This window comes from Microtus pennsylvanicus, chromosome 13 (genome assembly GCF_037038515.1).
Source record: "Microtus pennsylvanicus isolate mMicPen1 chromosome 13, mMicPen1.hap1, whole genome shotgun sequence".
Taxonomy (NCBI): domain Eukaryota; kingdom Metazoa; phylum Chordata; class Mammalia; order Rodentia; family Cricetidae; genus Microtus; species Microtus pennsylvanicus.
The window spans coordinates 67,259,231-67,285,570 of NC_134591.1; the positions used below are offsets into that span (position 1 = coordinate 67,259,231).

A 26,340-nucleotide genomic window follows, 5' to 3' on the forward strand; every position below is an offset into this window, starting at 1 on the left:
GACTGGAAATCAAGTCATGGAGGGCATGCCCTTGAAGGGACTAGTAGGACCAGGTACCCACCCCTTCTCTCTTTGCTCCATGGCCCCCAGGAAGTGAGCAGCTTCCTCTGGCACATGTCACACATGACATACTGCCCATCACAGATCCAGAGCAAAAGAGCGAAGCAGCCCTGGACGGAAACCTGGGACCAAAAGCAAGCATTTGCCAGGTGGAGGTGACACACGCTTGTTATCCCAGCACCTAGGGCAATGGTTCTCAGCCCACCTAACTCTGCAGCCCTTTACTACAGTTCCTTAGGCTGTGGTGACCCCCGACCATAAAATTATTTCGTTGCTACTTCATCACTGCATTTTTGCTACTAATATGAATTGTAATGGAAATATCTGTGTCTTCCGACGGTCATCGGTGACATTCAGAAGGTGAAGGTGGAAGATCAGAAGTTCAAAGTTATCCTTGGCCACTAAGTGAGTTAGAGGCCAGCCTGAACTACGTGAGACCCCAATCTCAAAACAACAACCAAAAACCAGGACCGGAGAGATGACTGTTCCATTATGAACATGCGCCGTGAAGCTGTGAGGACCAGAACACAGACGCCAGAACGCCTGTGATAAATTGGGCATATTGCCGACTCATGTAATTCCAGCTGTTGGGGATCCGATAGCTTTGCTAGCCTCCATACATGCTCACACATGTGCTCTGGTGCACATATATGTGCATTTGCTCACACCAATACAGACGCACGTAAATAAAATATTTTTAATTTCTTTTCTTGATGGGTGTATTGACACATGCTTTTAATCCTAGCACTCAGGAAGCAGACACAGGCATGTCTGTGTTGTGAGTTCGAGACCAGCCAGGGCTGCATAGTGAGAGCCTGTCTCAAAGTTTTATTCTTTTCTCCTCATAAATTAGTTATCTTGGGCATTTTAACCATGATGAGAATCTGACTGATATGGCTTGAGATGTAAGGTCTTACTAAAGTAGACCAAATGTCCTTCCACTATCTCTGTTAGCTTCAGCTGAAGCCAGAGTCAATCTGAGGGAGTCTCAAATGAGGAACTGTGGGTACGGCAGGGGGCATTTTCTTGATTGTTAATTGTCTTACAAGGGCCAGGACCACTGTGGTAGTTGTCATCTCTGGAGGGAGGAAGGTTTCTGGACTATTTGGAAAGTTGACTGAGCTCCAGCAGAGGAGATAAGCCAGTAGGCACTGTTCCTCCATGGTCTTCGCTTCACTTCCTCCCTTCAGGGAGCCTTGGCTTTCCTCCATAATGGACTGTAACCTGTAAACTGAAATAAACCCTTTCCCCTTCAAGTCGTTCTTAGCCCTGATGCTTAGCACAGCAACAGGGAAGCCTGCTGGAAACCGCACTGATTTATAGCTCCTTTCCGACACACCTCGTCTGCCCCTCCCTAAGCCTTTCACTTTCATGTTCTCCACACCAGCGTCGAATCCCCCATCACTTCTGAGCCCCACAGCTACTCATTATCCAAGGCTTGGCTCCAGTTCAGTTCTTCCACACGGCCCTATCCTAAAGGCACAAGCCTTCCAGAACTATCCCGGCTGCCCTGGGTTTGCTTTCTCCTGGCTACCCCACAGCACCCTGGGGATAACATCGCCTACATCTCCATTTATTGATGACTATCTGGCTGTGGAAGCTGGAGAAATAAATTGGCAGTATATAACAGGCTATTCATTTGAAGTCTGAGATACTAACTGCTGGACCTCAGCTTCCGGTAGTCTCCCTTAGTGCCCACGCAGGCTGTCCGGTTCTGAAGGATCTAATTCCGTATCTCGCTTCACCATCAGAACTTCAAAGGCATTCAGCTGGACCCAGAGACACTGTGCTCAGATTATGACCAAGCTAGCCGGCTGGCTGAGGTAGTTAGTGACCCATGGGGCTTGCCAGCCGGTATCAAGACCACAGCAAACAAGATGCTTCCCAGGGGTGCTGCTGGATGACAATTGTTCACCATAAGAAAAAAACTAGCACAGTTGGCCAAAAACTCTAAAGACTCCAAACCATAATTTTCTGGTTAGATGTCCTGAGATTGTTCGTGGCAAAGGTTAGAGGAAGTGAAATCGTCATAAACATTCCTTTTCTGTGGCAGTACTGGTTTGGATTTGGTTTGGTGCTCTAAAGTGTAGTCTCATGTAGCCCAGGCTAGACACACATTCTCTTTTTAGCAGAGGATGATCTTGAACTCCTGATCTTCCTATCTCCACCTCCCAATGCTGGGATTACAGGTATGATTCACTGTGCCTGGCTTTATGAAGTTTTTAAGAGATGATTTATATACCAGTCTTTCGGTTGGATCCCCAATTCTGTAGAAAAAAAGCCAGCCTTGGAGGTACACACCTGTAGTCTCAAAATTTGAGGGTGAGAGGCAGGACTGCCTAAAATTCAAGCCCAACCTAGTCTATGTGGCAAAATCCTACCTTTTAAAAAGTAGAAATATGAGCTGAGCATGGTGGTGCATGCCTCTGATCTCAGTACTTGGGAGGCAGAGGAAGACAGATCTCCTGGAGTTTGAGACCAGTCTGGTCTACATAGCGAGTACATAATGAGCCTCTCTCTCTCTCTCTCTCTCTCTCTCTCCTCTCTCTCTCTCTCTCTCCTCTCTCTCTCTCTCTCTCTCTCTTTCTCTCTTCCTCTCTCTCTTACACACACACACACACACACACACACACACACACACGCAGAAACAAAGCGGGGCACACTGATGTACACCTGTAAATCCCAGTACTCAGCAGCAGAGGCAGAGGATCAGAGTTCAAAGTTATCCTCATCTTCCCGGAGAGTTCCATGCCAGCCTTGGCCACACAAGACCCTATCTCATAAAAAGAAAGGCAGGGGACCAGGCATATGGCTCCAGTCAGCAAAGCACTTGCTGCTCCAGCATGAGGACCTGAGTCTGGATCCCCAGCACCCACATAAAAAGCCCAGTGAGCATCCCTGTAGTCCCAGCCAGAGATCACAGAAGACCTTCTGGGGCCTGCTGATCTTGCAGAATCTTGCAGAATTTCTGTGCTACGGGTTCCATGAGAGACTTTGTCTTATAAGGCAGAAGGCTCCTTCTTATTGAGTGAGAATGGCTTTGCCACCAAACCTAGGACCCACATAGAAGAACAAGGGAACTGCCCCTCACAGATGGTCTCTGACATGTTTGTGTCCGCACAATCGCACAGACACATCAACTTGTATACACATATACACGGGAGGGAGGAAGTCGAGATAGAAATGGGGGTAGAAGGTGCTCATACACAAAAAGAGACTGTTGGCATGGCTCTTTTGCCACAGTCTACCAAGACTGAACCGGGTTTCTGTCCCTAATTGGAACTCAGTTTTCCCCATCAGGAAAGTGAGGGAACTGAAATAGGTAACCTCCCAGGGCCCTTCTAATCATAAACTCCAAACTCATCACTCAGTGCTTTCTGTTCTCTTTGTTATAAAGTATCCAGTTACTCACTGAAGACCATGGGCTGTCTGCCCTGTCTGAGGCCACCGTCTGACAGAGTTGTGCCCCGGGCCAATCCAGCAAGCACAGTGCACACCTCAGTCTGTAAACTACACCCTGGTGCTATCTCACTCACTTTCCCATTGCTGGGATAAGACACCCTGGCAGAAGCAATCTGAAGGAAGCAGGGTTTCTTCTGGCTCACGGTTTGAAGGTGCAGTCCATCATGGTGCGAAGTCATGGCGGCAGGAGCCTGAAGCAGCTGCTCCCGTCATATTCGCTGGGAAGAAGCAAAGAGCAATGACTGCTTCTGCTTGGCTTGCTTTTTCCTTTTAATTCCATCCAGGATCCCAGGCCAGGAGATGGTTCCACTCCCAGTGGGAGAGTCTTCCTACACAAGTACACCCAGCGGCCTGTCTCCTGGGTCATTCCAGATGCTGTGAAGTTGACAGTCAGCATTGACCCACGCAGGTGGTACACAACCCGACTATGCTCTTTGATTTTGTAAATAAGTAAGAGTACATACACACGCACACGAGCGCACGCGCACATATACACACATTCCTTTTCTTCATGTTTGTTGAGGGATACATGTGTATGTGTATTTACATGTATGTAGGTACAAATGTGTATGCAGGTGCACATATATGTCCTGGAACTCGCTCTGTAGACCAGGTTGGCGTTGGCGTTGGCCTCAGATTTAGAGATTCGCTTGCCTCTGGAGTACTGGGATTAAAGGCATGACCCGCCACACCCAGCTCAATTCCTCACAAAGCTTTTTAAGGTGTCAAGGGGATTCTTCAGGTTTAGGTTGGGGCTTTGGTGGTTGTTGTTGTTGTTTATTTGTTTGGGGGGATGTTGTTCAGGATTTTTGTGGATTTTTAAATTTTTTTATTTTATTTTTAACTACAGGTGTGTCTCTGTGGGGTACAGGCACTTGAGTGCAGGTGCCTGTGGAGGACAGAAGGGACTGTCAGACCCACAGAGCTGTAGTTACAGGCCCTTGTCAGCTCCTCAGTATAGGAGATGGGAACTGAACTTGGGTCCTCTGCAAGAACAGCATGTGCTCCTACAGCTGAGCCATCTCTCTAAGGCCCTGTTTGAGTTTCTGGAGATAAAGTCTCAAACTCCTGCTCCTCCTGCCTCCCTGACAGTTGAAGTGAATCTTGGGTGGAGGTGGCCAGGCTGGGAACAGCAGAGATAGGAAGGAAAAGGGCTTGCAGTGGGGGATGAGACAGCCACGCTGACTAGATAAGAGAGTAGAGAGGACTCTGTGAGAAACAGCAAAGCCAGTCTTGGCAGGCTCCAGCTGGCTCCCAGGAAGCAGCCCTATGGAACATTCCAGAGACACTGTTGTCCTTTCATAAGTTTTTGCACCCAGTATAGCTAATTGCAGCAAACAAAATGGCTTCTCAGAAACCGTCACTGTCCTGGGAAGGAGACCACCCCAGACCTTCCACAATAAATAAGGGAGAAAGAGAAGGATATGTCCAGGGCCAGAAGCCAGGCAGCTGCCAGACAGACAGGCAGACATGAGAAGCAGTGAACAGTAAGATATACAGAAGGAAGAAAGATAAAAATCCCCAAGGCAAAACAAAGATGAAGAAAAACAGGTTAAGTTATAAGAGCTAGCAAGAAGCAAGCCTAAGCTAAGGCTGAGCATTCATAGCTAATAATAAGTCTCCGTGTCATGATTTGGGAACTGGTTGGTGGCTCAAAAGTTTTTCTTCTGAGCCTGGTACAGGCTGCTCTTCCAGAGGACAGGGTTTGATTCCCAGTAGGTAAAGAACCGCCAGCAATACCATATTTCTATACAGGCTATGATGCACAGAAGCATGAGAACACCTGCTACACGGATGGTGAAGAGGATGGAGCAGAGAGCATCTTCACCCAGCAGGAGAGGGAGAAGACCGCCAAGTGCAGTGCACACTCAAACTGTTCCCAGAGAAGGCCCGAGTGTAACACTTATGAAAACTCCCATCCTGATTGTGACAGAGACAGTTGACCAGTGGAACTAATCTACCTGGCAGCTGTAAGCCCCGGTCTCTGGCCTCCATCTTTGGAGGCCCTGTCCCTGTGCCCGCCAAGTCTTGACCCCTCCCCAGAGGAGGGTCAAGATGAGCCCCCCGCCAAAATCCTGACTATGCCCTCAGTCTATTTAAACTGCTTCCCTGGAAAATTTCCTCATAATTTCCTCCCACCCCAACCTCCATCCTCTTCCCCTACCCTCCCCTGTAGTCCGGCCTCCGGATGCTTCCGAGCCACCCAAGAACGCAGGAATCCCATTAAACCTGACTATTTCTTAATTTGGCTTGTTGCGATTTGACTTGATTGGGATTTTTTTGCGTTGGCAGAGAGCTCACGTTAGGAAAAATACCTAACAGCAGCATCTCCCATGTTGCTACTGAAACTACAGAGCCTTCCTAAAAGCGTTCATTTTGTGAACTGTATCTATTGGCCATTCGGATAATTTGTTTTGTTTTGGTTTTTTTTTTTTGGAGACAGGGTTTTCTGTAGCTTTGGAGCCTGTCCTGGCTGGCCTGGAACTCACAGAGATCCTCCTGTCTATGTCACCCGAATGCAGGGATTAAAGGCGTGCGCCACCACTACCTACCTCTTTTTTCTTCTTTTTCATTCATTGGCCAGTCAGGTCTTTCTTTCTTCCTTTTTTTTTTTTTTTTTTTTTTTTTTTTGTTTTGTTTTTGTTTTTTGAGACAGGCTTTCTCGGTACTGGAACTCACTCTGTAGACCAGGCTGGCCTCAAACTCAAAGATCCACCTGCCTCTGCCTCCAGAGTGCTGGGATTAAGGGCAGGCTCGTTAATGTATTTTCTAGTCTAGGGAAAGTAGCTCAGTAGAGAGTGTTTTTGTGTAGTTCGTGGAAGGCCCTGGGTCCATTTTTTCTAGCAGAATCTCACAGAAAGGTGAGAGGAGAGGGAAGGGGGGGAGAGGGGAGAGTCAATCAGTCGCTCTAAGGTGCGAACCTATGGGGGATTTGGCTAGCATATGCAAGGTCCTAGATTGGATCCCCAGAAAAGAAGGAGGGAGGAAAGGACACGTCGCAGAGGCTTTCATAAAATTGACACAGAAAGAGAGCCTTTCCCACGTAAGTACTTTGCAGTCGGGGTGACATGAGAACAAAGACAAGGACAGCAGGAATTTGGGCTGGCTCTCATCGGGAGGGAAATGCGTGCATGGGAGACCAGGTGTGGGGCAGGAGCAAAGAGTGCGTGCACTCCGTGCAGAAAGCTCTGGAACCACAGGCCCCGCTTTCTGCACATCTCCAGCCACTCCAGGCCGATCCCTATCAGGGATCTGATGAAACACCAAGGCACAACCCCGACCAGAAGATTTCAGAGCGGTCTGCCCGGGTTCTGAGGCTTAAAAGCTCAGCCATGGCAGTTGAAAACATTCGCCGGCCAGTATGAGGTGGGGGGGAGCCGGAGCTGCATGGCAGAAAAGGGCGGGAAAATAAAGCGCTAAAGAAAGAAAGAACGGGCTGCAAGGAGGGAAGGACCTGCGCCTGGAGCCAATGACTAGGGCCGCGGCTGCGGCGCGTGCGCCAGGCCGCGCGAGATCTCGCGGGAAGAAGCCGTTGGTCCGCGCCGGTGCTGCGGCTGCTGCTGCTGCTGCTGCCGCTGCGGGGTGGTAGGTGGGACGGGGGAGGGGGGAGTGGAGGCGGGAGCGAAGTCTCGCGAGAAGAGGCAGTTGCCGTAGCGGAGCCCTCTGGCTCTGGGCGAGAGTGTGAGTGGCTGGGAGCCGCCGGCGGAGCCGCGGACGGTTTGCTGAGCCCGTTAGTGCCGCCGCCATGTCCCGCTACCTGCGCCCCCCCAACACGTCTCTGTTCGTCAGGAACGTGGCGGACGACACCAGGTGAGAGCACCGGAGCAGCGACTGCGCGGGGGAGGCCGCGGGCGCACGGCGAGCGAGCGAGCGGCGGCCGGCGCGGCGCGGGGGAGGGGCGGGGCGAAGATGGCGGGGCCCGCGCGGGGCCTAGGCCGCGCCACCGGCCTCTGCTGGCCTTGCGGGAGCGAGGGCGGGCGCCGGGCCGCAGCGCAGCGCTGCAGGCGTGCGGAACCGCACGCTCGGGACCCTTCCTCCCCGCGTGCTCCTGGCTTGTCCAGTCTGGCGGACCGGATGTCTGTTTCTCATTGATCCGACGTCCACGTTCCACGGGGTGCACGCCCCCTCGCCTTGGAAGGAATTTTTTGTTGTTGAAAGAGAAAAGGTTGCCAGGCGGGGCGGCCCTGGCCGGTGATCCCAGCGCTCGGGAAGACCGGGGCGGGAGCGTCGGCGCGAGTTCGAGGTCAGCTCGGGCTACGGAGGGAGCCCCTGTCCACCAAATCGGAAAAGATGCTAGTGAGAAATAACGGAATGGCGGGGGAGGGTGTTTGTAGCCTTTATCTTCCCCAGCTGGATGGAGGGTAGTTAATGGGTTAGAGATAATCGGAGAGAGACGGATTGTCGAGATTTGAGAAATTAGCAATTTTCCGGTTAAATGGAGTATCCCTCATGATTCGCGGAAATCGCTTTGAAAACGGAATGCTGAAGAAGCCTCTCCTATTAGAGCTTCATAGTGAACTTAGATAAACTGACGCGGTACTTAAGTAGACCTTGTCACTCAGGAGGTTCTAGGAGTTCGAGATCAGGCTGGTTTTCAAAAAAAAAAAAAAAGGCTTTGTTTTCAGCGATTCCCTTGCTTTGAATTTCCCCGGAACTTTTTGGGAGAGATTTTTCTCACACGATCATACTTATGTCTGTAAAGATTTTCTCTAGAAAAACTGAGGCGTTTTTTTGTTGTTAGTTTTGTGGAGTTTTATTTACGGCTAGAAAAATCTCCCTTTTGTCTTTTTACATATTTGCCTTAACTTTTACATAAGGGTTTAGATATTTAAGATTTTTTGTTGGCTGAACTGTTGAACAGTTTTAGGCTAAGTTGGGGGTGATGGCCCAAGCCTGTAATTTCTGCACTTAGAGGCTGAGTTCCAAGGTAACTTGGACTAGGATGAGATCCTGCCTTAAAATAGGGAGATTTAGCGAGGCGCGCGCCTTTAGTCCCAGCATGTAGGAGGCAGGGGCAGGCGGATCTCTGTGAATTGGTCTACAAGAGCCAGTTCCAGCACAGGCCCCAAAGAAACCCTGTCTCGAAAAACCAAGAGAGAGAGAGAGAAATTTTATTTTTCGGGACAGAGTGTCCATGTAGACCAGGCTTCCCTGGAATTCAGAGATCCACCCGCTTCTGCCTCCTGAGTGCTGGGATCAAAGGTGTGTGCCACCACCACCCGTCATAATGATTGTGTTTAAAAACATATAAGACCAGCCTTTTATGAGCGGTGAAGACTGGATTTTTAAAATTGTGATTATTTACTCTAAGTAAAATAGTAATAGGCTTATAAGCACCTCCTCCCTTCTCTTCCTCAAGACAGGATCTCAGATACAGGCTATGATCTGTCTTAGGCTGGTTTTGAACCTACTCTTTATCCTGCCTTATCCATCTCCATCCTGGTTACTGGCATAAGATACCTTGCCCAGCACCACAGAGTGCTTTCTCTCACAACCCCTTTTCCAGCTCAGACTGTAGCCAGGCTACAGTCCTCCTACCTCAGCTTTTCCAGTGCTTGGGTTACAGGTGAGCTGCCACACTTGGATTTTATTTTTTTTATCAGTTGTTTGGTTTATGTTGTTGTTATTGGGAGTTTGGGGTTTTTTTGCAGGGCAGGGTGGTTTGTTTGGTTTTGGGGGGTTTTTTTGGTTTTTGGGTTTTTTTTTTTTTTTTTGGTTTTGTGACAGGGTCTCATGTGTAGCCCTGTTTTGCCTGAAACTCACAGATTCTCCTTGCCTCCGTCTTCACAGTGCTGGAATTAAAGAATGGTGGGCTACCTGTTGTATGATGTGGGGTTGTTCGTCTTTAAATTTTTTTTCTTTTCTTTTTTTTTTTTTTGAAAAAAATTCTGCCTCCTGAGACAGAGTTTCTTCATGTATCCTGGAATTCACTCTACAGACCAGATTGGCCTGTCAGCTCAGATCCACCAGCCTCTTCCTCCTAAGCCCCACCTTTGAGATTCAGGAGGCTTGTTTGTTTCACTTTGGCCAGGACAGGGATATAGGTATCCATGAGTTATGCTATTGTGAACCACAATCCGTACATTCCTTAAGATGATAATGAAATGTAATTGCAGGAACATGAACATAAAAAATTTGAGTTTTTTTCATGTTTTAGGTCTGAAGATTTACGTCGGGAATTTGGTCGTTATGGTCCAATAGTAGATGTTTATGTTCCGCTTGATTTCTACACTCGACGGCCAAGAGGATTTGCATATGTTCAATATCCTTTCTTCAGATGGATGATTAGTGAGGGGTGTTGAAGTTTGAAATTCAAGTTTTTATGTAAGTGGTGACATCTAAAAAAATAATCTTTTTTTGTCCTCTAATGTCTTATGTCTTCAAATCTTTTAAAATTCTGATTCATTGCTCTATTTCTTAAAGTTAATCCAAAAATAAACGTTTAAATTCCCATCCATGCTGCTGAAACTCAAATCAGTGATTTTAATGTGATTTAAATTTGAATACGTTGGTTGCTACCACCTTTGATATAAGTCAAATTATTAAAAGTTAATGTATTCTTGTGCTTAGCAATTAAAGTTTAGTAATCTTGTTTATTTTGAATCACTTAATCAAAAACAAATTGTATAACAATGAGGTAAACTTCTTTAATATTGTCCCTAATTTGCTGTCCTCTGTTGTTACCTCAGAATGTAAAGCTGTACAGTTATGGCGACCCCAAAGAGAAAGCATGAAAGAACTTTTAGAGTAGAGTTCAACACTTAAGGCAAGTAGACAAGCCAAAGACCTCTTAAGGATCAGGCTTGAAGAGAAGGGAGAGTTTGGGAAAAGAAAAGATAAAGAAAAGCTGGAAGAAGGACAAGCCTAATGGGAGACAAAGCCTCGCTTTATCCACAAAGGGGGAAAAGGTTGTTTTTCAAAGTTAAAGATAAAGCCATCTGTCATATTTGACCAAGCATCTCATGACAAGTCCTTCTGACAAGCACTAAAAGAGTTAAAGGTCAAGATGAAGTTGAATGATGGCCAAGATTAAAGGAGTCATACCTGATGTATCCTACAGAATAACTACTTTCCTTTTTTTTTTATGTTTTTGCAAGCAGTTAATTTGCATAATTATGCTGGTTTGGTCTAGTGACAAAACCTGTAACTTGAATTTGTGTGGGCCTTTGATATTGTGATTGTGGTCTTGTGTGAGTGTATTTTCTCCTACCTTATCAAGTTAAAGTACAGCAAAATATAACATTGTTAAGTTTAAATTCAGAGTAATTGGGTTTTAGACCAGATCATCAGGGGCTCTTTGGAATAGCATGAGGTATTTATTCCCATTCACAGAGCCCTACCTAAAAGGGAAAGACAGGTGCATGCTCTGGGGACTACTTAGGAAAACAGGGGGGTGTTCTAGGGTATAGCCCTAGAATTTGTAGAGATAGTTTCCTTGTGGTTTGTTTTTGTTTTCTAAGTAGCTGCTGGTTCTTAGAATCCTGCTGGGCCTGCATAACTTAGCACCTGCAGATCAGTTGGCCCTGAATGCATTGCAAAGGGCCTTCCTGGTCTGGGTCACAATCAGGCTGTTGTCCAGTGATCCTTGACCCAGAGTTTCAGGTGATCTTATTTCTGACCTTCTGTAAGGTTATTTCCTGCCCAAAAGGGAGAGCGGGTGGATGGTGGGGTTGTGAATTTGGAGCCAGGAAACTTAATTTTTGCTTAAATTCCATTTCTTGAAACTCTGACCTTGTAAGTTTCTGGTGACACTCAGGGAAAAGTCGAAGGCTGCTTATATGGAGCCAGTGGTCAGGAGAACCTTGTGGATTTGTTATAAAACTTAAAGGGTCATGCCTGTATCTGGTTTATTAATTACATGGATCCAGTCTGGTTCATAATGTTGATCAGGGTTTATGTGGTTTGAGGTAGCCCAGGAACAATGCCAGCATTAGTTTACCTCAAAGTATGTTGTACTTGACAGTAATGGGTAGTTGATATTCAGAGAATCCAGAGTAGGGAACATGAAACTTTCTTGATGGCCAATATAGTGATACCTGCCTGTCCCTACTGCTGCTGCTGTGTCTTCCATGTACTTCTTCCCAGTTAGCCTTCTCTTCCTATCCTTGGTTTAAGAAAAGGGCAAATTTTAAAGCCTTACCCTCTAGACCAAGATTCTGTTTTTAAGGCCAGCACCCCAAGAATACTTTGCCCATATTTAATCTTTGTAGATCTTGATGTAAATCATCTTAAATTATACTCTGTCTCTTGGGGTAACAAAGTAGTATGCCTGTTAAGTGAACTAACTCACATTAGTTTAGCACCTAAGTACAGTTAACCTTGAGGGATGTTTATTTAAAGCTTTCAAGGTTCTAAACTCAGCCTTTTTATAAAGTTGAAAGCATGGTTATTTGAGACTTTCGAAAACCTCTCCTGTTTAACCTACTTGTCATGGGCTCAGGAAGAGAGCTTGAGGCCTATGACCCTTAATTACTTTCAAACAAAAAGTGGAAATCTAATGATAGGCTGAAGTAGACTGTATTTTATCTGTGGAGTAAATATGTCAGTCTTGAAATAAATGTGTCATTTTGAAGATATTTTCTTGATTGGTGCTCCAAACTTGGACTTTTAATGTTTCAAGAAATTGAACTGGATATGTTCAGAGTGACGAGTTTAGGGTATGGTGACAATCCATTCCAACCTTTTCTCTCTGACAGGGCCCTTTGTGTACTTACCTCCCATTAGAATGGTGCTTTTTTAGAAAGGATGTCAAAATAACTCAACCAAGAGGTTCTCAGAGTACTGTTGTCTGACATGAGAGAGGCAGTTTCATTTTCCAAATGAAAATTGGGTATTTTTCTACTTTGTGCTAGTAATACTGCCATGACTCTCCAGTGGGAACCAGTCTGAAATGCTTTCTGCAGAAAGCTGTGGGTTTTCATAGTTAGGCTTTTTTCAGTCCAGGAGTCCTTGTGCCACTTGTTGAGAGTGTGCTTTTGCAGTCTGCATGGATGGAATATGCACTTGGCATAGTGATTGAGTGTATTGCCTGATGCTGACTTAATGTACCTATCAATGACTAGCATGCCTGACTTTTCCTGTGAAGTTCAAGACAACTACATGAAATAATAGTATTTATTGCCTGTATCTGAAAAAGCTCTTTTTCTTATAACACATACTCTGCTTGTCTGAAAACTGACATCTTTTTTATTTGAAATAAATATGAAAACAGTATTTTGGTTTTATTGTAAGAAACTTTGGTATCCACCAGAATTTACTGGCTTGTTTTTAATATCTTGTTTTATAAAGTTAATTCTTAGAACATGGGGGATTTTTATGGTCTAATCTTGGTAGTTCAGTTATAGCAGATCTCATTGCAATATGTATCTATCTACACGCGTTTCTTGAAGTGTATTTTTTTGTAGTATAAGGTATAATTGCAACTGCTTTTATGCTGTATTAATAGCTGAGTCAACCAAATAGTTAAGTAGGGTCTGGATGAACCTATTATGTTATATTGGGCGATTGTGAATTGTTTCAGACTTTGCAAAGCATTCATTATCAAAGTTTACAAAATTTCTCAAGCCCCTTAACATTTAGCACATTTGAGGATGTTCGTGATGCTGAAGATGCTTTACATAATTTGGACAGAAAATGGATTTGTGGGCGTCAGATTGAAATCCAGTTCGCACAGGGGGATCGGAAGAGTAAGTACCCTAAGCCCAACATGTACAATGTGTTGCTTTTTAGACTTCAGGTTTTTTTCTCAAGTCATTTCTCATAAAGAATTTAAAATTAATTGGGTAGTTGTGTGGGTGCTTGACTGGAAATGAATTCATAGAATTAGACTCAGGAAGGCCATCTAGATTAAATGAGTGTTAGTTCCTTTCAACTTTTGTATGTGTTAATTCTTGGAACTGCATGATTGTATGTAACTGCATTTTGGTGCTACATGTTCTTTGTAGGCCAACTCTTGAATTTCAGATACTCTTATGTATCAATTCCTCTGTTCAAGTAGTTAACATATTGCTTAGCAAACTAATTGTAAGAAAACATTGAAATAACCAATAATTTTAACATTGAGCAGTCTTTTGATAAACATTTTGAAGGTGAACAAAGGTTGCTATTTATTTGCCTTCTAGTTATGCCTCTCACACCAAAACAAAGACGTACTTTGAGTTACAAGATAACATTGTTTACTTGTTTAGTGTACACCTTTAATCCCAGCACTCAAAAGACAGGCAAAGACAGACATATCTCCTGTTTGAAACCAGCTTGTCTACAGAGTTCCAGGCAAGCCAGGCCTATGTGAGACTTTGTCTCAAAAACAGAGAGCTAGAGAGATGGCTCTGTTAAGAGTGCTGACTGCTCTTCTAGAGGATTTGGGTTTCATTTACAGCATCCATATAGTGCTAGCAACCTTCTATAACTCCAGTTCCAGAGGAATCAAACCCTCTTCTGGACTCTCTGGGCAGTTCATGTGCGGGTGTGATGTACATGCAGGTACATCACCTCTGTATGTAAAATGTTTTAAGAAAAAGAAAAGAATTCGGGACTGTTACCCTAATATGAAGGTTTAGATGCTAAGATTTTAATGTTTCTAAGTATTTCTATTCTGTTTGCCTAGCACCAAATCAAATGAAAGCCAAGGAAGGGAGAAATGTATACAGCTCTTCACGATATGATGATTATGATCGATATAGACGTTCTCGGAGCCGAAGTTATGAAAGGAGGAGATCAAGGAGTCGCTCTTTTGATTACAACTATAGAAGATCTTACAGTCCTAGAAAGTAAGTGTGGGACACAATGATCTGTTATTGTTTAATGTTTGTAGCCAACTACAGTGGCATTTACCTGTGATCCCAGCTTTTCAGGAGACTGAGATGAGAGGGCCACATGAGCCCAGGAGTTCTAGGCTCACAATAAAATATTGTAAAGCCCTGTCTTAAAAGTAAAGAGATGTTTATTAGCATGTAAAAATATGTGTATATATATTGCCTTTTTGTGTATGTTCAATGCTTCATTAAGACTCTAAATAGACATTCGTCACTGTTTGCTTTTTCTCATATGCTTTTTAGCAGTAGACCGACTGGAAGACCACGGCGTAGCCGAAGCCATTCCGACAATGATAGGTAAATAATTTTGCTTTGAGAAAGACTCCTGTTTTTCGATTTCAGAGTGAACTTTTGCTCTAAAAGTAACAAATTTGATTAATATAGAATCTAATTTTTACTCTAATTGTATCTCTCCTCTGTTTTGAAAGATTCAAACACCGAAATCGATCTTTTTCAAGATCTAAATCCAATTCAAGATCACGGTCCAAGTCCCAGCCCAAGAAAGAAATGAAGGCTAAATCACGTTCTAGGTCTGCATCTCACACCAAAACTAGAGGCACCTCTAAAACAGATTCCAAAACACATTATAAGTCTGGCTCAAGATATGAAAAGGAATCAAGGAAAAAAGAACCACCTAGATCCAAATCTCAGTCAAGATCACAGTCTAGGTCTAGGTCAAAATCTAGATCAAGGTCTTGGACTAGTCCCAAGTCCAGTGGCCACTGATAGTATAAATCATGATACTTTCTAGGCATGTATCATTCATTTACTCATAGTTTGGTATACTTAAATTATCAGGAATACAATGTTGCAATGATGCGTTTTAAAAAAAATAAAATAAAAAACACTTGTTAGTTTTCCCTGTACCAGGCAATGGTTATAATTAAAATGATATGCTGTTGAGAAGCCACTCTTAAGAGTCCAGTTTGTTTAATGTTATGGGCAGCTACCAATTTGTGGTGTCTCTGTATATTTTTGTAAAGATCCTCATTTTTTTATGCTTGAAGTATTTGGTGAAAAGATGTTGGTTGACCATAATTTGCAACATTGTCTTATTAAAAATAAATTTTCATATCCATATTTGGTAGAAGTGTTAACCTAGAAATGTAGCTTGCTAAGAAGATAGAATGATACAAAACTGAAGTTGTAGCCACATTACAACACTGACTGCTCAGACACATTTAGGTTCAGGGTGGACCTTTATGTCTTGTCAAGAATGTCTAAGCCCATGGTGATTATTTATGATGCAATGTGGAATAGGTTTGGTTTGGTTTTGTTTGTTTGTTTTGGTTTGATTTTTGTTAACTCCACTGTCTGGGGAATGATGCCAACTGGGTTAAATAGTATTTTCAGGGAGATTGAACTTTTCAGTGAAACATGAAGCCTTCCCTGCTTTCCCCTTCCTCCCCGCCCCGCTGGTTTCAAAGAATTGAAACGTAAAATTATACATAAGAATTCCCCGTTAAGTTTTGAACATGTCAGTGATGGCGGGAATCATTTTAAGGGGAAAAGACTGTTTTTAGCATAGTTTCTCTATTCAACTATTATTATTTAGGGGTTTTATTTTTTTTTCTGTTAGGAGCAAGTAAACTGAAAGTACAATTTGTTTATATACATAGTGTAAAACAAAGTGAATTTTGATGCTTACAGCACTTGGTGTGTGTGTATGTTTGTATCAGAGTCTGCCTGTCCTCTTCATGAGGAAGGCTTGCTCTTTACACCTCAGTTTATTAATGTAGGCAAGTTGAAAAGATGACACTCCTAGGTGATTCTGTGGTGCCGTGAATTTTTGGAAAATGTTGAGTTTTAAGCAAAGGCCACATCACTTAGTTTTTGATAATGTAGGACATGCCTAAAATAAGGAAGTGATACCCTTAAATATTTATAATTTCTAGTATTTCTCTTCAAGATCATTAGGAGACAGTAAAGTGACTTGAAATGTCCAGTGTCATTTCAGAATTAAAAGTAAGCATCTTTAAAATCTCAGACTGCTTGCTTGTGGAGGTGAGTGGAGATAGCGTGGGGGCGATCCTTCTAGAGGATTACCTGATTTTTTTTCTTTCAATTTTGATTTTAGAAATTTAGGCCTTGCTTGTAGAGAATAAAAGATGGTTTATAAGAACTGTTTGTGGAATGTGTTTGGAGGATTAATTCTAGAATCTTTGTATATTTAATAGTATTTTTAACTTTCATTTCTTTACTGTTTGCAGTTAATGTTCTTGTTCTGCTATGCAATCATTTATATGCACGTTTCTTTAATTTTTTAGATTTTCCTGGATGTATAGTTTAAACAACAAAAAGTCTATTTAAAACTGTAGCAGTAGTTTGCAGTTCTAGCAAAGAGGAAAGTTGTGGGGTTAAACTTTGTATTTTCTTTCTTATAGAAGCTTCTAAAAAGGTATTTTTATATGTTCTTTTTAACAAATATTGTGTACAACCTTTAAAACATCAATGTTTGGATCAAAACAAGACCCAGCTTATTTTCTGCTTGCTGTAAATTAAGCAAACATGCTATAATAAAAACAAAATGAAGGAAATAATGATTAACTGGAATTATTATAGTACTGAATGAGTCTAAAATAATGGAAATTACCATTTTTTGTAGATTTAGGGATATTTTAATCAGTGTTGACATTAGGTACAACTAACCTGTTCTGGGGATGATAGAACTTGGCAGAAATCTACATATTTTACATAGTACTTAAGAATTCCTTATGTCAAAGTCATTTCATGATTGCTCACTAAACCTCTTCAGTTAAATCATATAAGAGGTTATTTAGTAGTGTTGATAGGCATATGAAAATGAAAATTTGACAAGCTAGCTATAAATTTATGTTTTCATTATTACAAAGTAGTATCAATTCTGCTCTTTCCTTTTCCTAAAGAAGACATGTTGGGTTTATGTTTATGACATGATTTTAGAAGCTTTTTCATTGAATGTTCATGAGCAGTTTAAACAATGACCACTTGGGCGGGGGGGGGGTAGGTATTTTTGTGGATTGAATTCTAACTATTTTGCAGTAACAGTTATAACTGATTTAGTATTTATGCTGAACCAGACATGGTTAAAGAGACTTGATTGATTCGTTCACTTCACAAAACCCTTTTAGAAAGATATTCCCCCATATCCGGAAACTAAAGGCACAGTAAATGCTACCAATGACAGAGCCAAGATTTGAGCCCAGATTTGATGCTTAAATTTTTTAAAAACAATAGGTAAAGAGGTACCCCCATAACACTGTGTTTAGTCTGTTTTGTTAATTTATTTTTACACTCAAACTGTTTTAACTTGAGAAGCTTACACATTGTGTATGACATGGTATGCCCAACAGAGCTTCACAAGGACTATATACAGTTGCACTCATAGTGGCATCCTACTGAGACCCAGTGAGGAGTTTCAGTTTTAAGCTAAATATGGGTCGTACTAAGTTTCATAGTCAGTGAGAACCTCTTGTGTGTCTACACTGGGCTCTATTGAATAGGACATTTGTGTTGAGACTCAAATGAAGGCTGACACTTCGCCTTTCTTTTTACTTAAGCTCTCTGCCTTTTTTCCCCCCTCTAAATAAGCCAAGTAAGCAAGAAGAAAAGTGAGAGGTGATGATTGCTTCAGTGAGAAAGGACAGGTGCTACATAGAGTTTGAGCTATTAAGTTACAGCCTAGGGAAAAGACCTGGGAACTACTGTACTATTCTCTTGAAAATTTGGCCCAGTAAGCTGCTACATCCAGTTCAACTAACAAAATCCTGTATACCACAGAGAAGAATAAAGAGAAAACCAAACTGACAAACATCCTTCTTTTATTTAAGACCAAACTGCAGCTGGAATACCCAGTACAGTTCTGCTTACTACACTTCAAGAAAGATCTGAAAGCGGAAAAAAGAACCAAAGAAGGGCAGTTCAAGCGACCAAAGGGTGGGTGGAAGGTGCTGCAGTATGAATACTGTACGAATATTTTGACTCTGGTCTGAAAAGATAAAAGAATTATCGAAAACTACATGGAATAATTGAAGTCCCTTCAAGTTTGAAAGTAAGCATTTTAGGACAAATAAAAGGAAATTCAACTTTGTACTTGTGGAAACTAATCCCTAAATATGAACAGATATATATTGACTCACGGGTGGCAGATCCAGGATAACTTACTGGTAACTAGGATGTCTGATTATCAAGGAAGACAGCCATAGTCTCTTAACAGTGCCTCTCTTGGTCTGTCTCAAACTAAATTGAATGGTAAAGGTATGGTCCAATATAAAATTTTTCTTGGTTATCTTAAAAATCAGTTCCACTTAACGCCAGTGTTGGCAGGTCTTGCCTTTGTTTATTCCAGTGCCAGTATTTTCTGCTTAACTGTTTGTTTTGTTGGCATCTGAGTTTATTTACGTGTATACCATGTATAGTTTACATCTAACCACTCCTTCCTGGGTTAATTCCACTTATACTTGACATCCAACCATGAGGGCCCATTTCTTTCTCACCTCTTGCCTAGACAGTATGTTCAACAGATATTTATTGAATCCTTACTGTGAGCAAAACATACTGGATAATTGGAGAAGAATAGATAATTACTTTATCTAGTAAGTACATACTGAGCACAATCTAGTGAGTCATTACAGTATGGCCACATTTTGAAGTGTATTATGGCGATTTTTCATATCATTCATATCCTAATGTAATTATAAAACTACTATCAAAGATAAGTAATTTTATGGTTGTCTGCCATTTAAAATTATCTAGTATTTGTATTCCATGACTACAAATAAGAAAACCTGTGATAAGCAGATTTACTGTGCAGTGATTAATATGCTAGAGTAATAACTAAATTGTTCACTCCTGGCTCAGTCAAACAAATAGATAATCCCCAGAATAACAAGTATTTAACTTGGCATTAAAGCAGACCCTGGGTGCTATAATTAGATTATTTTGAGGCAGACAGCTGTTACCCCAGTGACTTAGTATATTCTGTATTGGGAAAAAAATGCTTATCAGATTAGACTTTTTAGTGATATACTTGTACATTTTATAGGGGACATATTCTGTGTATAGGTGATAACTTTGTAGTGTCACAAAATGTTTTTGATTCCTTGGTTCCTTGTTAGGATATGAACCTGTTTATCAACATTGATTCCATCACATTTGAATTTTTGTTGTATTTTTGCCACATTTAAAATTGTCAAAAATCTGAAATCTGGAAACAGTGTAAAGCCTTTTATAGCAGTTTTTAAAATGTAATAGGATTACACATAAATGAAGGGAGGTAAAATGAAGGTTATTTTATTTGTGTTAAACTTTTCAGCCTGCCCAAACTTAAAAAGGCAGCAGGTACCAGGTGAGAATTACAAATTTTGGCTTCGTTTTTGTTGCTGTTTTTATTTTGAATCAAGTTGGAAATGCTTTTATAGTTTTATTTTCAAGGACACAATAAAAATTGATAAAAACTGAATTTAGCATTTATTTCAAGATTATAAATCACAAAATGTGTTTTTTAGCATTACATAATTAGCATTGGATTGGTTTTAAAGATAGAAGTTCTGTGTATTTCACAGTTATCTGTGCAATTCATAGGTGTTTTGTTCTCTACTTCCCCTCTCCATTTCCTTTCAAATTGAACTTAAGGCCTTCCAGAGGAGAGAATGAAGTGTGTTTACATGAGGGTTTGATTTGGTTTGTTTTTTTAATTGTACTATTTGGATTTCTTTGCTTTTAGGGGTTTCATTTACCAGAATTACCTTGTTTGTTTACAAGTACAATAACCGTACTTGACAGCTCTTAAGATTTTAAGTATGGTAAATTAGAAAGGGCCCCTGTGGTTTGGGTAGCTGTAGAGTTAAATTGTTTTAGCCTGTCTATTGTGGTTTCCATGTATATTAAAGGCTGTCGATATACTAAGCACTTGCTGTGCCAAGTTGTATGTTTTTCAGCTATTCCTATTTAACTTTCAAAAGCATCACTTGTCTTCTGTGGGATGCCCAATATGTGGACAGAGATTTTTGCATACATATTCCTTACACCTTCTTCAACTTTACTAGGTAAAATGTAGATTAAGTGTATTCTAAGATTTATAGGCTGTCTGGAACTTGGGTACTCCACACTGGCTTTTCCAAACTTCAGTATCTTTGGAGTATTTTTGTGCTACCCTTTTTTTTAAAAGTTTGTTTTTATTTTTATAAAACACTAAGATTAAAGAATGTAGAGTAGCCAGGACTCTGGGGATCATCAAAGTCCTTATAAAGGAAATTTTCAGAGAGGAAATGTCCTCAATTTTCAAGGATCTAATAGATGAATTAAAGAACTTTGTCTTCAACAAGTTTCGCCAAGATATCATCCTATGGAAGACTTTCTCTTAGTGTTTTCCTGTCTCTTCTTTCAGCAGTGTTGGTTATTAATGTTTGTGTATTTGTAAAGTTGGTTTGGGCGTGTAGGCATGTAAATTTTCATTAGTAACAGTATGTGAAAGGTCTTTCTTTGTAATCCAGTTTTTTGCAGGTCATATTTCTTTGAATGCTGGAGAGAGTAAAATAAACTGGTCTAGGTGCTTTTAAAAAAATTCTTGCTTTTTTCTGTAGACTTCGTTATACCTTACAGGTATGACTGCCTGAGTAGACAGTTTTGTTTCTGAGGTGTTAGAGCTTTATTATTTGATTTAGTCATTGCCCGAGCTGCAAAATTTAAAACCATCTGAAATCCTCATACATGCACTTTGTACTTACACTTAAAATAAGGCTGTTGTCATGGAGACAACACTACACGCTGACACCAAAATACAAGCAAGCTTCTCAGTATGTGGCTACCAGACTTCATGAGTGCTTTTTATATTTTGGTGTTTATGCCTCCTAAGTAGTGGACTTACAGGTTTTTTGAGGCAAGGTCTTGCTGTCTTGGAGCCTCAAACTCCTATCTAGCTGCCTCTGCCTACATACTCTCGATTCCTGTTAATTTTCTGTGAATAATCATGAAATGGGGAAATTTTTTATTAAACTGTTTTAAACTCAACATTTGTAAGGTTGCACAAGTTATTTGGGTTTTTTGCTGTCAGCACTGTAGGAAAGTGTAGAGGAGCTGGGTACGTTGATCCACACCTTTAATCTCAGAAAAGGTCCAATTTAACAACCAGCAAGCAAAGCAGTAGCCTCACTGACCAACAGTCATATCCCGAAATTTGGCAGCCGCAAATCATTTCAATCAAAACAATCTGGGGAGGAAAAGTTTTATTTTTTAATTTCATACTTCAAAATTAGATCATAATTTTATGAACTTGTCCTTTAGTGTACTCTTGATTTGGGCAGTATCTGGTCTGAACTTAATTAAGGAAATACAAATTGGTTATTTTGCTCAAGCACTGAAAAGTAACTTGTGTTTGGGCTAACGTGCTAGAGATTGCTTTGCATAAATAATCCTGGGTCACACTTAAATCATCACTTTTATGATTTGATAAAGGCAATGAATCTTTGGGTTTAAAAAGATCAGGAAGAGAATCTGGCTGCATCTTACATCTCTTAAAAACAGGAAATGTCTTGGCAGCTTAAAGCCTTTCAATATAAAAACTTAATACAACAGATTCACTTTGTATGGGTTACAATCACACCACTTACATCGATACACTGGCACTTAAGCACAAGGGCAATCTTTTGAAAACTGGAGACCTTTAAAATTAGGCCATAGTATAAAAACAGTTCATAGTCTTATATTCACCAGCAAATTCACATTAAAAATAAGTTTGGTTTTTTTTTTTGCAGAATAAAGGGAAGGAAAACTTTACATATGTTACAAAGTTATTACATGTATTTACATGGCTCTTTTCTTCCCTAGGTATTTAATTTTCACATACACAACTCCCTGTTTCAAGCAAGCTTTGTAGGAAGCTACTGAATAGAAATGTAAAAGATTTGGTATATGATGCTTATCCAGTGCATAAGAAATGACCACTATCATCTATTTCACCTCATTCCAATAAGAGGCAGCTATTTGAAAAGATGCCTGTGGTGTTAGGGTTTGGGTGTTTCTAGAACATGTAATTGAACTATGCGCCTTGTTTGCAGCCTTTATATCTTATTAGCTAAATGCTTACTGTCTGATTTCCTTTTTTTGTTTTCCACTAGACAATAAAAAGCTGGTTACTGTTCTCCAAATCTAAGCTTGAATTTGGTTAGCAAAACTACCAAGTAGGAATAGCTACTTAAATTATGACACTATTATAATATAGTGTACATAGGACATAAATCAGATGTCTGCTTATAGTTGCGAATTAGTTTTATAAAAATTCTCTAAAGTCAAACCAACTCATGGCTACATATGAACATCACAAAATTTAAAATTAGTACTTAGATTTAAACCTGTACTTTAAGTAGGGTTTTAAGTTGAAATGTCATTATTTCCTTATCTGAAGGGTTCAATGAAACAGGAACCCAGTGGCTTGGTGGCTTGGGCAGAACACTTGGTGATGGTGGTTCACTAAATTTGGCTCCAGCATAGTTCTGGTTAGCCTGAGACTTAAAAAGCAAGCTTGGACTTGTTAAGCTACCATTCCAATTTGGGTCGTTAGAAAGACTCTTGTTCTTTCCCCCATTCTGCATGGCCTGCCATGCAGCTGCCGATGGACTGTACCCATGTCCTCTTTCTTTTTTCTTATGAACGATCTTCATCTGGGAATTCTGATCCTTGGTCTTCTGTCTGTTGTGCTGTTGTTGGCTCTTACTAACATTTCTAGATTGAGGGGCTGGAATGTTATACCTCTCTCCACCACCCATCTTGAGCTTCTTTGTCACCTGGAAGTAAATAAATGTAAACAAGAGTAAATTTCCACATTTTTTTTTAAGTTTCCAAAGTTTGTATTCTAGAAATGTTGGTAAAGAAAATAGGAACTAGCTGCCATTACACAGGCTTGCCCCACCAGACCATTTACCTCAAAAATATTAAAGCTAGTCCTAACCCAAATACCAGTTGTTTGTGAAAGCTAAATAAAAGAAAATTAGAAAAAGACCCACACGTAAATACATCACCAACCTCTTTTGGATGTATCCTGTACCAGAATGACCTCCAATCAGTTTAAGCAGTTTTGCCCCGACCCCTTGAGTGCTGGGATATGCAGTCCTTAATGGTTTAAAATTACTTATATCATAAATATTAGCCTCATTATGATATGAATCTTTTACCACTATAATAACGAGATGTGAATCTTGATACCTTTCAGTCTGCTTCTCAGATTGCAGGATCTCCACTACTTGTCCTCTTCCTTGCTGCCAAGCCCAGGATAAGAGATGTTGCTTTCTGCTAGATCCTTTCCTTTGTCTCAATACATAAGTTTTCATGAGCCAATCTGCTGATTTCAGCCTAGGAGCTGAGGCCAACATCGAGTCTCCTCAGCACACAAGTCTGAGAGAAGTCCTAGCTAGAAAATGAAAAATAATTACTCAAAAACAACCCAAAAAAGTGATCGCTTAAACACGCACGTAAGATGGCTGTTACTTCCTCAAGGCTTTTAGAACATAAGACAGATGTATGAGACCATGACTTTCCTTGACCTCATATGTCAACCAATTCTCGGCGATGTCTTGTAAGGCCTCCCTGGCCACCGCTTTAAAGGCAAACTAAGGAAGCGTTTGCTTCTGTGACCGCACAGCGTAGTTCCTATGAAACTTGGGACCACGTTTCTCAAATTCTATCCGGATTTTTTGCTCTAACCCCACAGACATTTCCACATTTAAGCTGTTACCAACAACGTGCATGGATGGTGCTTTTGGGTTGAGTCCACACTCCCGGTTCCGTACGAAACCGTACCATTAACCATGCACGCCGCCCAAAGTGAACGATCATCGAGGTTTCTCGCTGTTCAAACTAGCATGGCTGAGAGAACCTCCAATTTTTCTGTCACAATGTCCGCACTCGCAATAAACCCGAAATGCCAGCCCGTAGGCTGAGCGCCTGAGCCCGGGGTTCAATTCCTGGGGAGACGCGCTGCCCGGCCCAACAATGGCCCGTGGTGGCCAACATGGCGGTCCCCGCCACACTCACCGACTTCGAGTTCGGGCGGTGGCGGCAACTCCCTCTCGACCTCCAAACCTCCCTCCCTTAACAGGGAGAAACGATTCGCGGATCAAACACTGCCCACGAGCGACTCACAGAGCACAGTTCGTCCTCGACCAGCCTCCTGCTTTACCGACAAAATGGAGGCCCCTCCGAGCGCGGAAGAGGGCCGGCGACCCCGCAGCCAATGAGGGCGCGGCAGCTGCGTCACGGCCAATGAGACGCCGGCCACCGCCTGTTGCTGGGGCAGGCCGGAGCGAGTGCGGGCCGGCTGTTGTGGTGGTTTGAAATCCTGCGGGAGGAGCATGTCGGGAATAACCGCCCGGCGGCCGAGCTGCGCTGCGGGGCTCTCCCGCGGGCTGGCGGCCGGCCAGCTGCTCTCCGGGCGGCTGGGCTGCTCGGCTGCTTCGGTGACCAGGCTCTGCCCAGCCGCCGTGGCTTTGTTTCTGGTTCTGTGCCCTGCCGTCACTTTGCGATCCCCACCTAGAGCCCGGCAAACATTGTGCACACGACTGTTTCACGTCCTTTGCGACGCCTCTCTGATGTAACTTTAGTTTTTCTCTGGACCTGAGACAGTCACCATGAGGACCTGCTTTTTATAAACACAGCACTGGCTAGTCCCTTACTGCATTTTAGGTCTTGTTTAGTAAGTGGGAAAAATGGGAGAGAAATTACATCAAGGTTCGGGGAAGAAAGAAGAGGGACATCTTTTTGGTTATTGGTTTTTGTTTTTTGAAAAAGAAAAATAGTGTGTATCCCAAAATCAAGGGTTTTAAAAATGAACACTGAATTCTATAAATAATTGGCAGGGAAGGGAAGGGGCGGGCGTAAATAATCCAGAATCAATCAGGTTTGTGCTGTGTGTTTTAGCTCATTCCTGTAATCCCAGTTTCTCAATTTCGAGGTCAGACTGAACTACATAGCAAAACTCTGTCTCAAAGAAACAAAAACATTTTTTTAAACAAAAAACATTTCATTGGCTCCTAATTGTAACGCAGTTGCCCCCCTCCCCAGGATTTTGCAAGCCTGTACCGTACAGCATGAGTGCTTCTTATGCTGCATTTTGTTTATTTCTTCTCACCCTTACAGCAATTTTAAGGGCAAGGTGATATTTTTACTCCCACTGTACTGGGGAAGTAACTGGGCTTCAGAAAATCTCAGTGGTCTACACTTCCAAAACATGAAGCAGTGAGATCCCAGAGCTCAGGGAGTGTGCCTGAAAGGCGATCGCATGCTGTTGCTAACAGTGCCAGGAGGTTGGGTAGCGTGAAGCCTGCTTCTTGCCAATTGGCAGAATCCGCTCTCTCCACAAGGTCAGAGTCCGACTGCCCTTGGGAGAGCAATGGTCTGGCTTTTGCCATCTGGCTTTTGCTCATTCATTAGTAGCTACCAACAGCCACAAGAGCTCTGAGCTGGGGACCATGTGTGAAAAATAGTGCCTCTTAGGAGGATCCCCTCCTTGCCTGGCTGATCCCCTCCCATCTTGAGTCCTGTTTATGTATCTGTGTGTATTTATTCTGCGCATTGCATGATTGCAGTGCTCTGGGATGCCAGAAGAGGGCGTCCGATGCTCAGAAAGGCTTTAGAGATGACCACACTCTGCCACCTGCGGTGCTGGTCCTCATTCTCAGCTCTAAAGGAACTCTTTGATCTCCATACTGACCTTTAAAAATCAGTTCCACAAACACAATCACTACTTCTGAGTTAAAGCAGGAAAATGTTAACCAGGCCTGATGGCACATGCTTTTGATCCCAGCAAAGGTAGGTGGATCTCTTGAGTTTGAGGACTGCCAGGATTACATAGAAACCCTGTCTTAAAAAACAAAACAAAACAAAAACATCAAAAAAATGCTGATGCCAGGTAGTTGGTGGCACATGCCTTTAATCCCAGCACTCAGAGGCAGAGGCAGGCGGGTAGATCCCTGTGAGTTCAAGGCCAGCCTAGTGTACAAGAACTACTTCCAGGGCATGCTCCAAAGCTAGA

At 42.2% G+C, this 26,340-nt stretch overlaps 2 protein-coding genes across 7 annotated transcripts; one reads left to right on the forward strand and one right to left on the reverse strand.

The window, feature by feature from the left end:
- The first annotated feature begins 7,152 nt into the window (after positions 1 to 7,152).
- Positions 7,153 to 20,223, forward strand: Srsf10 (serine and arginine rich splicing factor 10). Of its 5 annotated transcripts, XM_075945923.1 has the most exons (7): positions 7,154 to 7,332; positions 9,680 to 9,784; positions 13,105 to 13,208; positions 14,129 to 14,291; positions 14,580 to 14,633; positions 14,765 to 14,866; positions 18,146 to 18,333. In XM_075945923.1, the coding sequence occupies exons 1-7, from the start codon at positions 7,268 to 7,270 to the stop codon at positions 18,204 to 18,206; spliced, it is 654 nt and encodes a 217-aa protein (XP_075802038.1). In that variant the 5' UTR covers positions 7,154 to 7,267; the 3' UTR covers positions 18,207 to 18,333. The 5 variants fall into 5 exon arrangements, with proteins under 5 accessions (XP_075802034.1, XP_075802038.1, XP_075802033.1 ...); XM_075945919.1 differs by lacking the exon at positions 18,146 to 18,333 and having other exon boundaries at positions 7,153 to 7,332; positions 14,583 to 14,633; positions 14,765 to 15,209; XM_075945918.1 differs by lacking the exon at positions 18,146 to 18,333 and having other exon boundaries at positions 14,765 to 16,879.
- Positions 20,224 to 21,526: 1,303 nt separating this feature from the next.
- On the reverse strand, positions 21,527 to 24,728 carry Pnrc2 (proline rich nuclear receptor coactivator 2). 2 transcript variants are annotated; one of them, XR_012907480.1, is made up of 3 exons: positions 24,345 to 24,728; positions 23,517 to 23,721; positions 21,527 to 23,098 (listed from the first exon to the last, which is right to left on the reverse strand). XR_012907480.1 is itself a non-coding variant. In XM_075945924.1 (2 exons), the coding sequence occupies exon 2, from the start codon at positions 23,078 to 23,080 to the stop codon at positions 22,661 to 22,663; it is 420 nt and encodes a 139-aa protein (XP_075802039.1). In that variant the 5' UTR covers positions 23,081 to 23,098; positions 23,517 to 23,654; the 3' UTR covers positions 22,050 to 22,660. The 2 variants fall into 2 exon arrangements, 1 of the variants encoding a protein (XP_075802039.1); XM_075945924.1 differs by lacking the exon at positions 24,345 to 24,728 and having other exon boundaries at positions 22,050 to 23,098; positions 23,517 to 23,654.
- Positions 24,729 to 26,340: the final 1,612 nt, after the last annotated feature.

What these genes read in the sequence shown, in the direction of transcription:
- Srsf10 (XM_075945918.1), top strand. Translation starts at nt 7,268, where the DNA reads ATGTCCCGCTACCTGCGCCCCCCCAACACGTCTCTGTTCGTCAGGAAC. An exon ending in AACGTGGCGGACGACACCAG is followed by an intron (nt 7,333 to 9,679) that starts GTGAGAGCACCG and finishes TTCATGTTTTAG; the next exon opens with GTCTGAAGATTTACGTCGGG. An exon ending in AGATCTTACAGTCCTAGAAA is followed by an intron (nt 14,292 to 14,579) that starts GTAAGTGTGGGA and finishes TATGCTTTTTAG; the next exon opens with CAGTAGACCGACTGGAAGAC.
- Pnrc2 (XM_075945924.1), bottom strand. Translation starts at nt 23,080, where the DNA reads ATGGGTGGTGGAGAGAGGTATAACATTCCAGCCCCTCAATCTAGAAAT.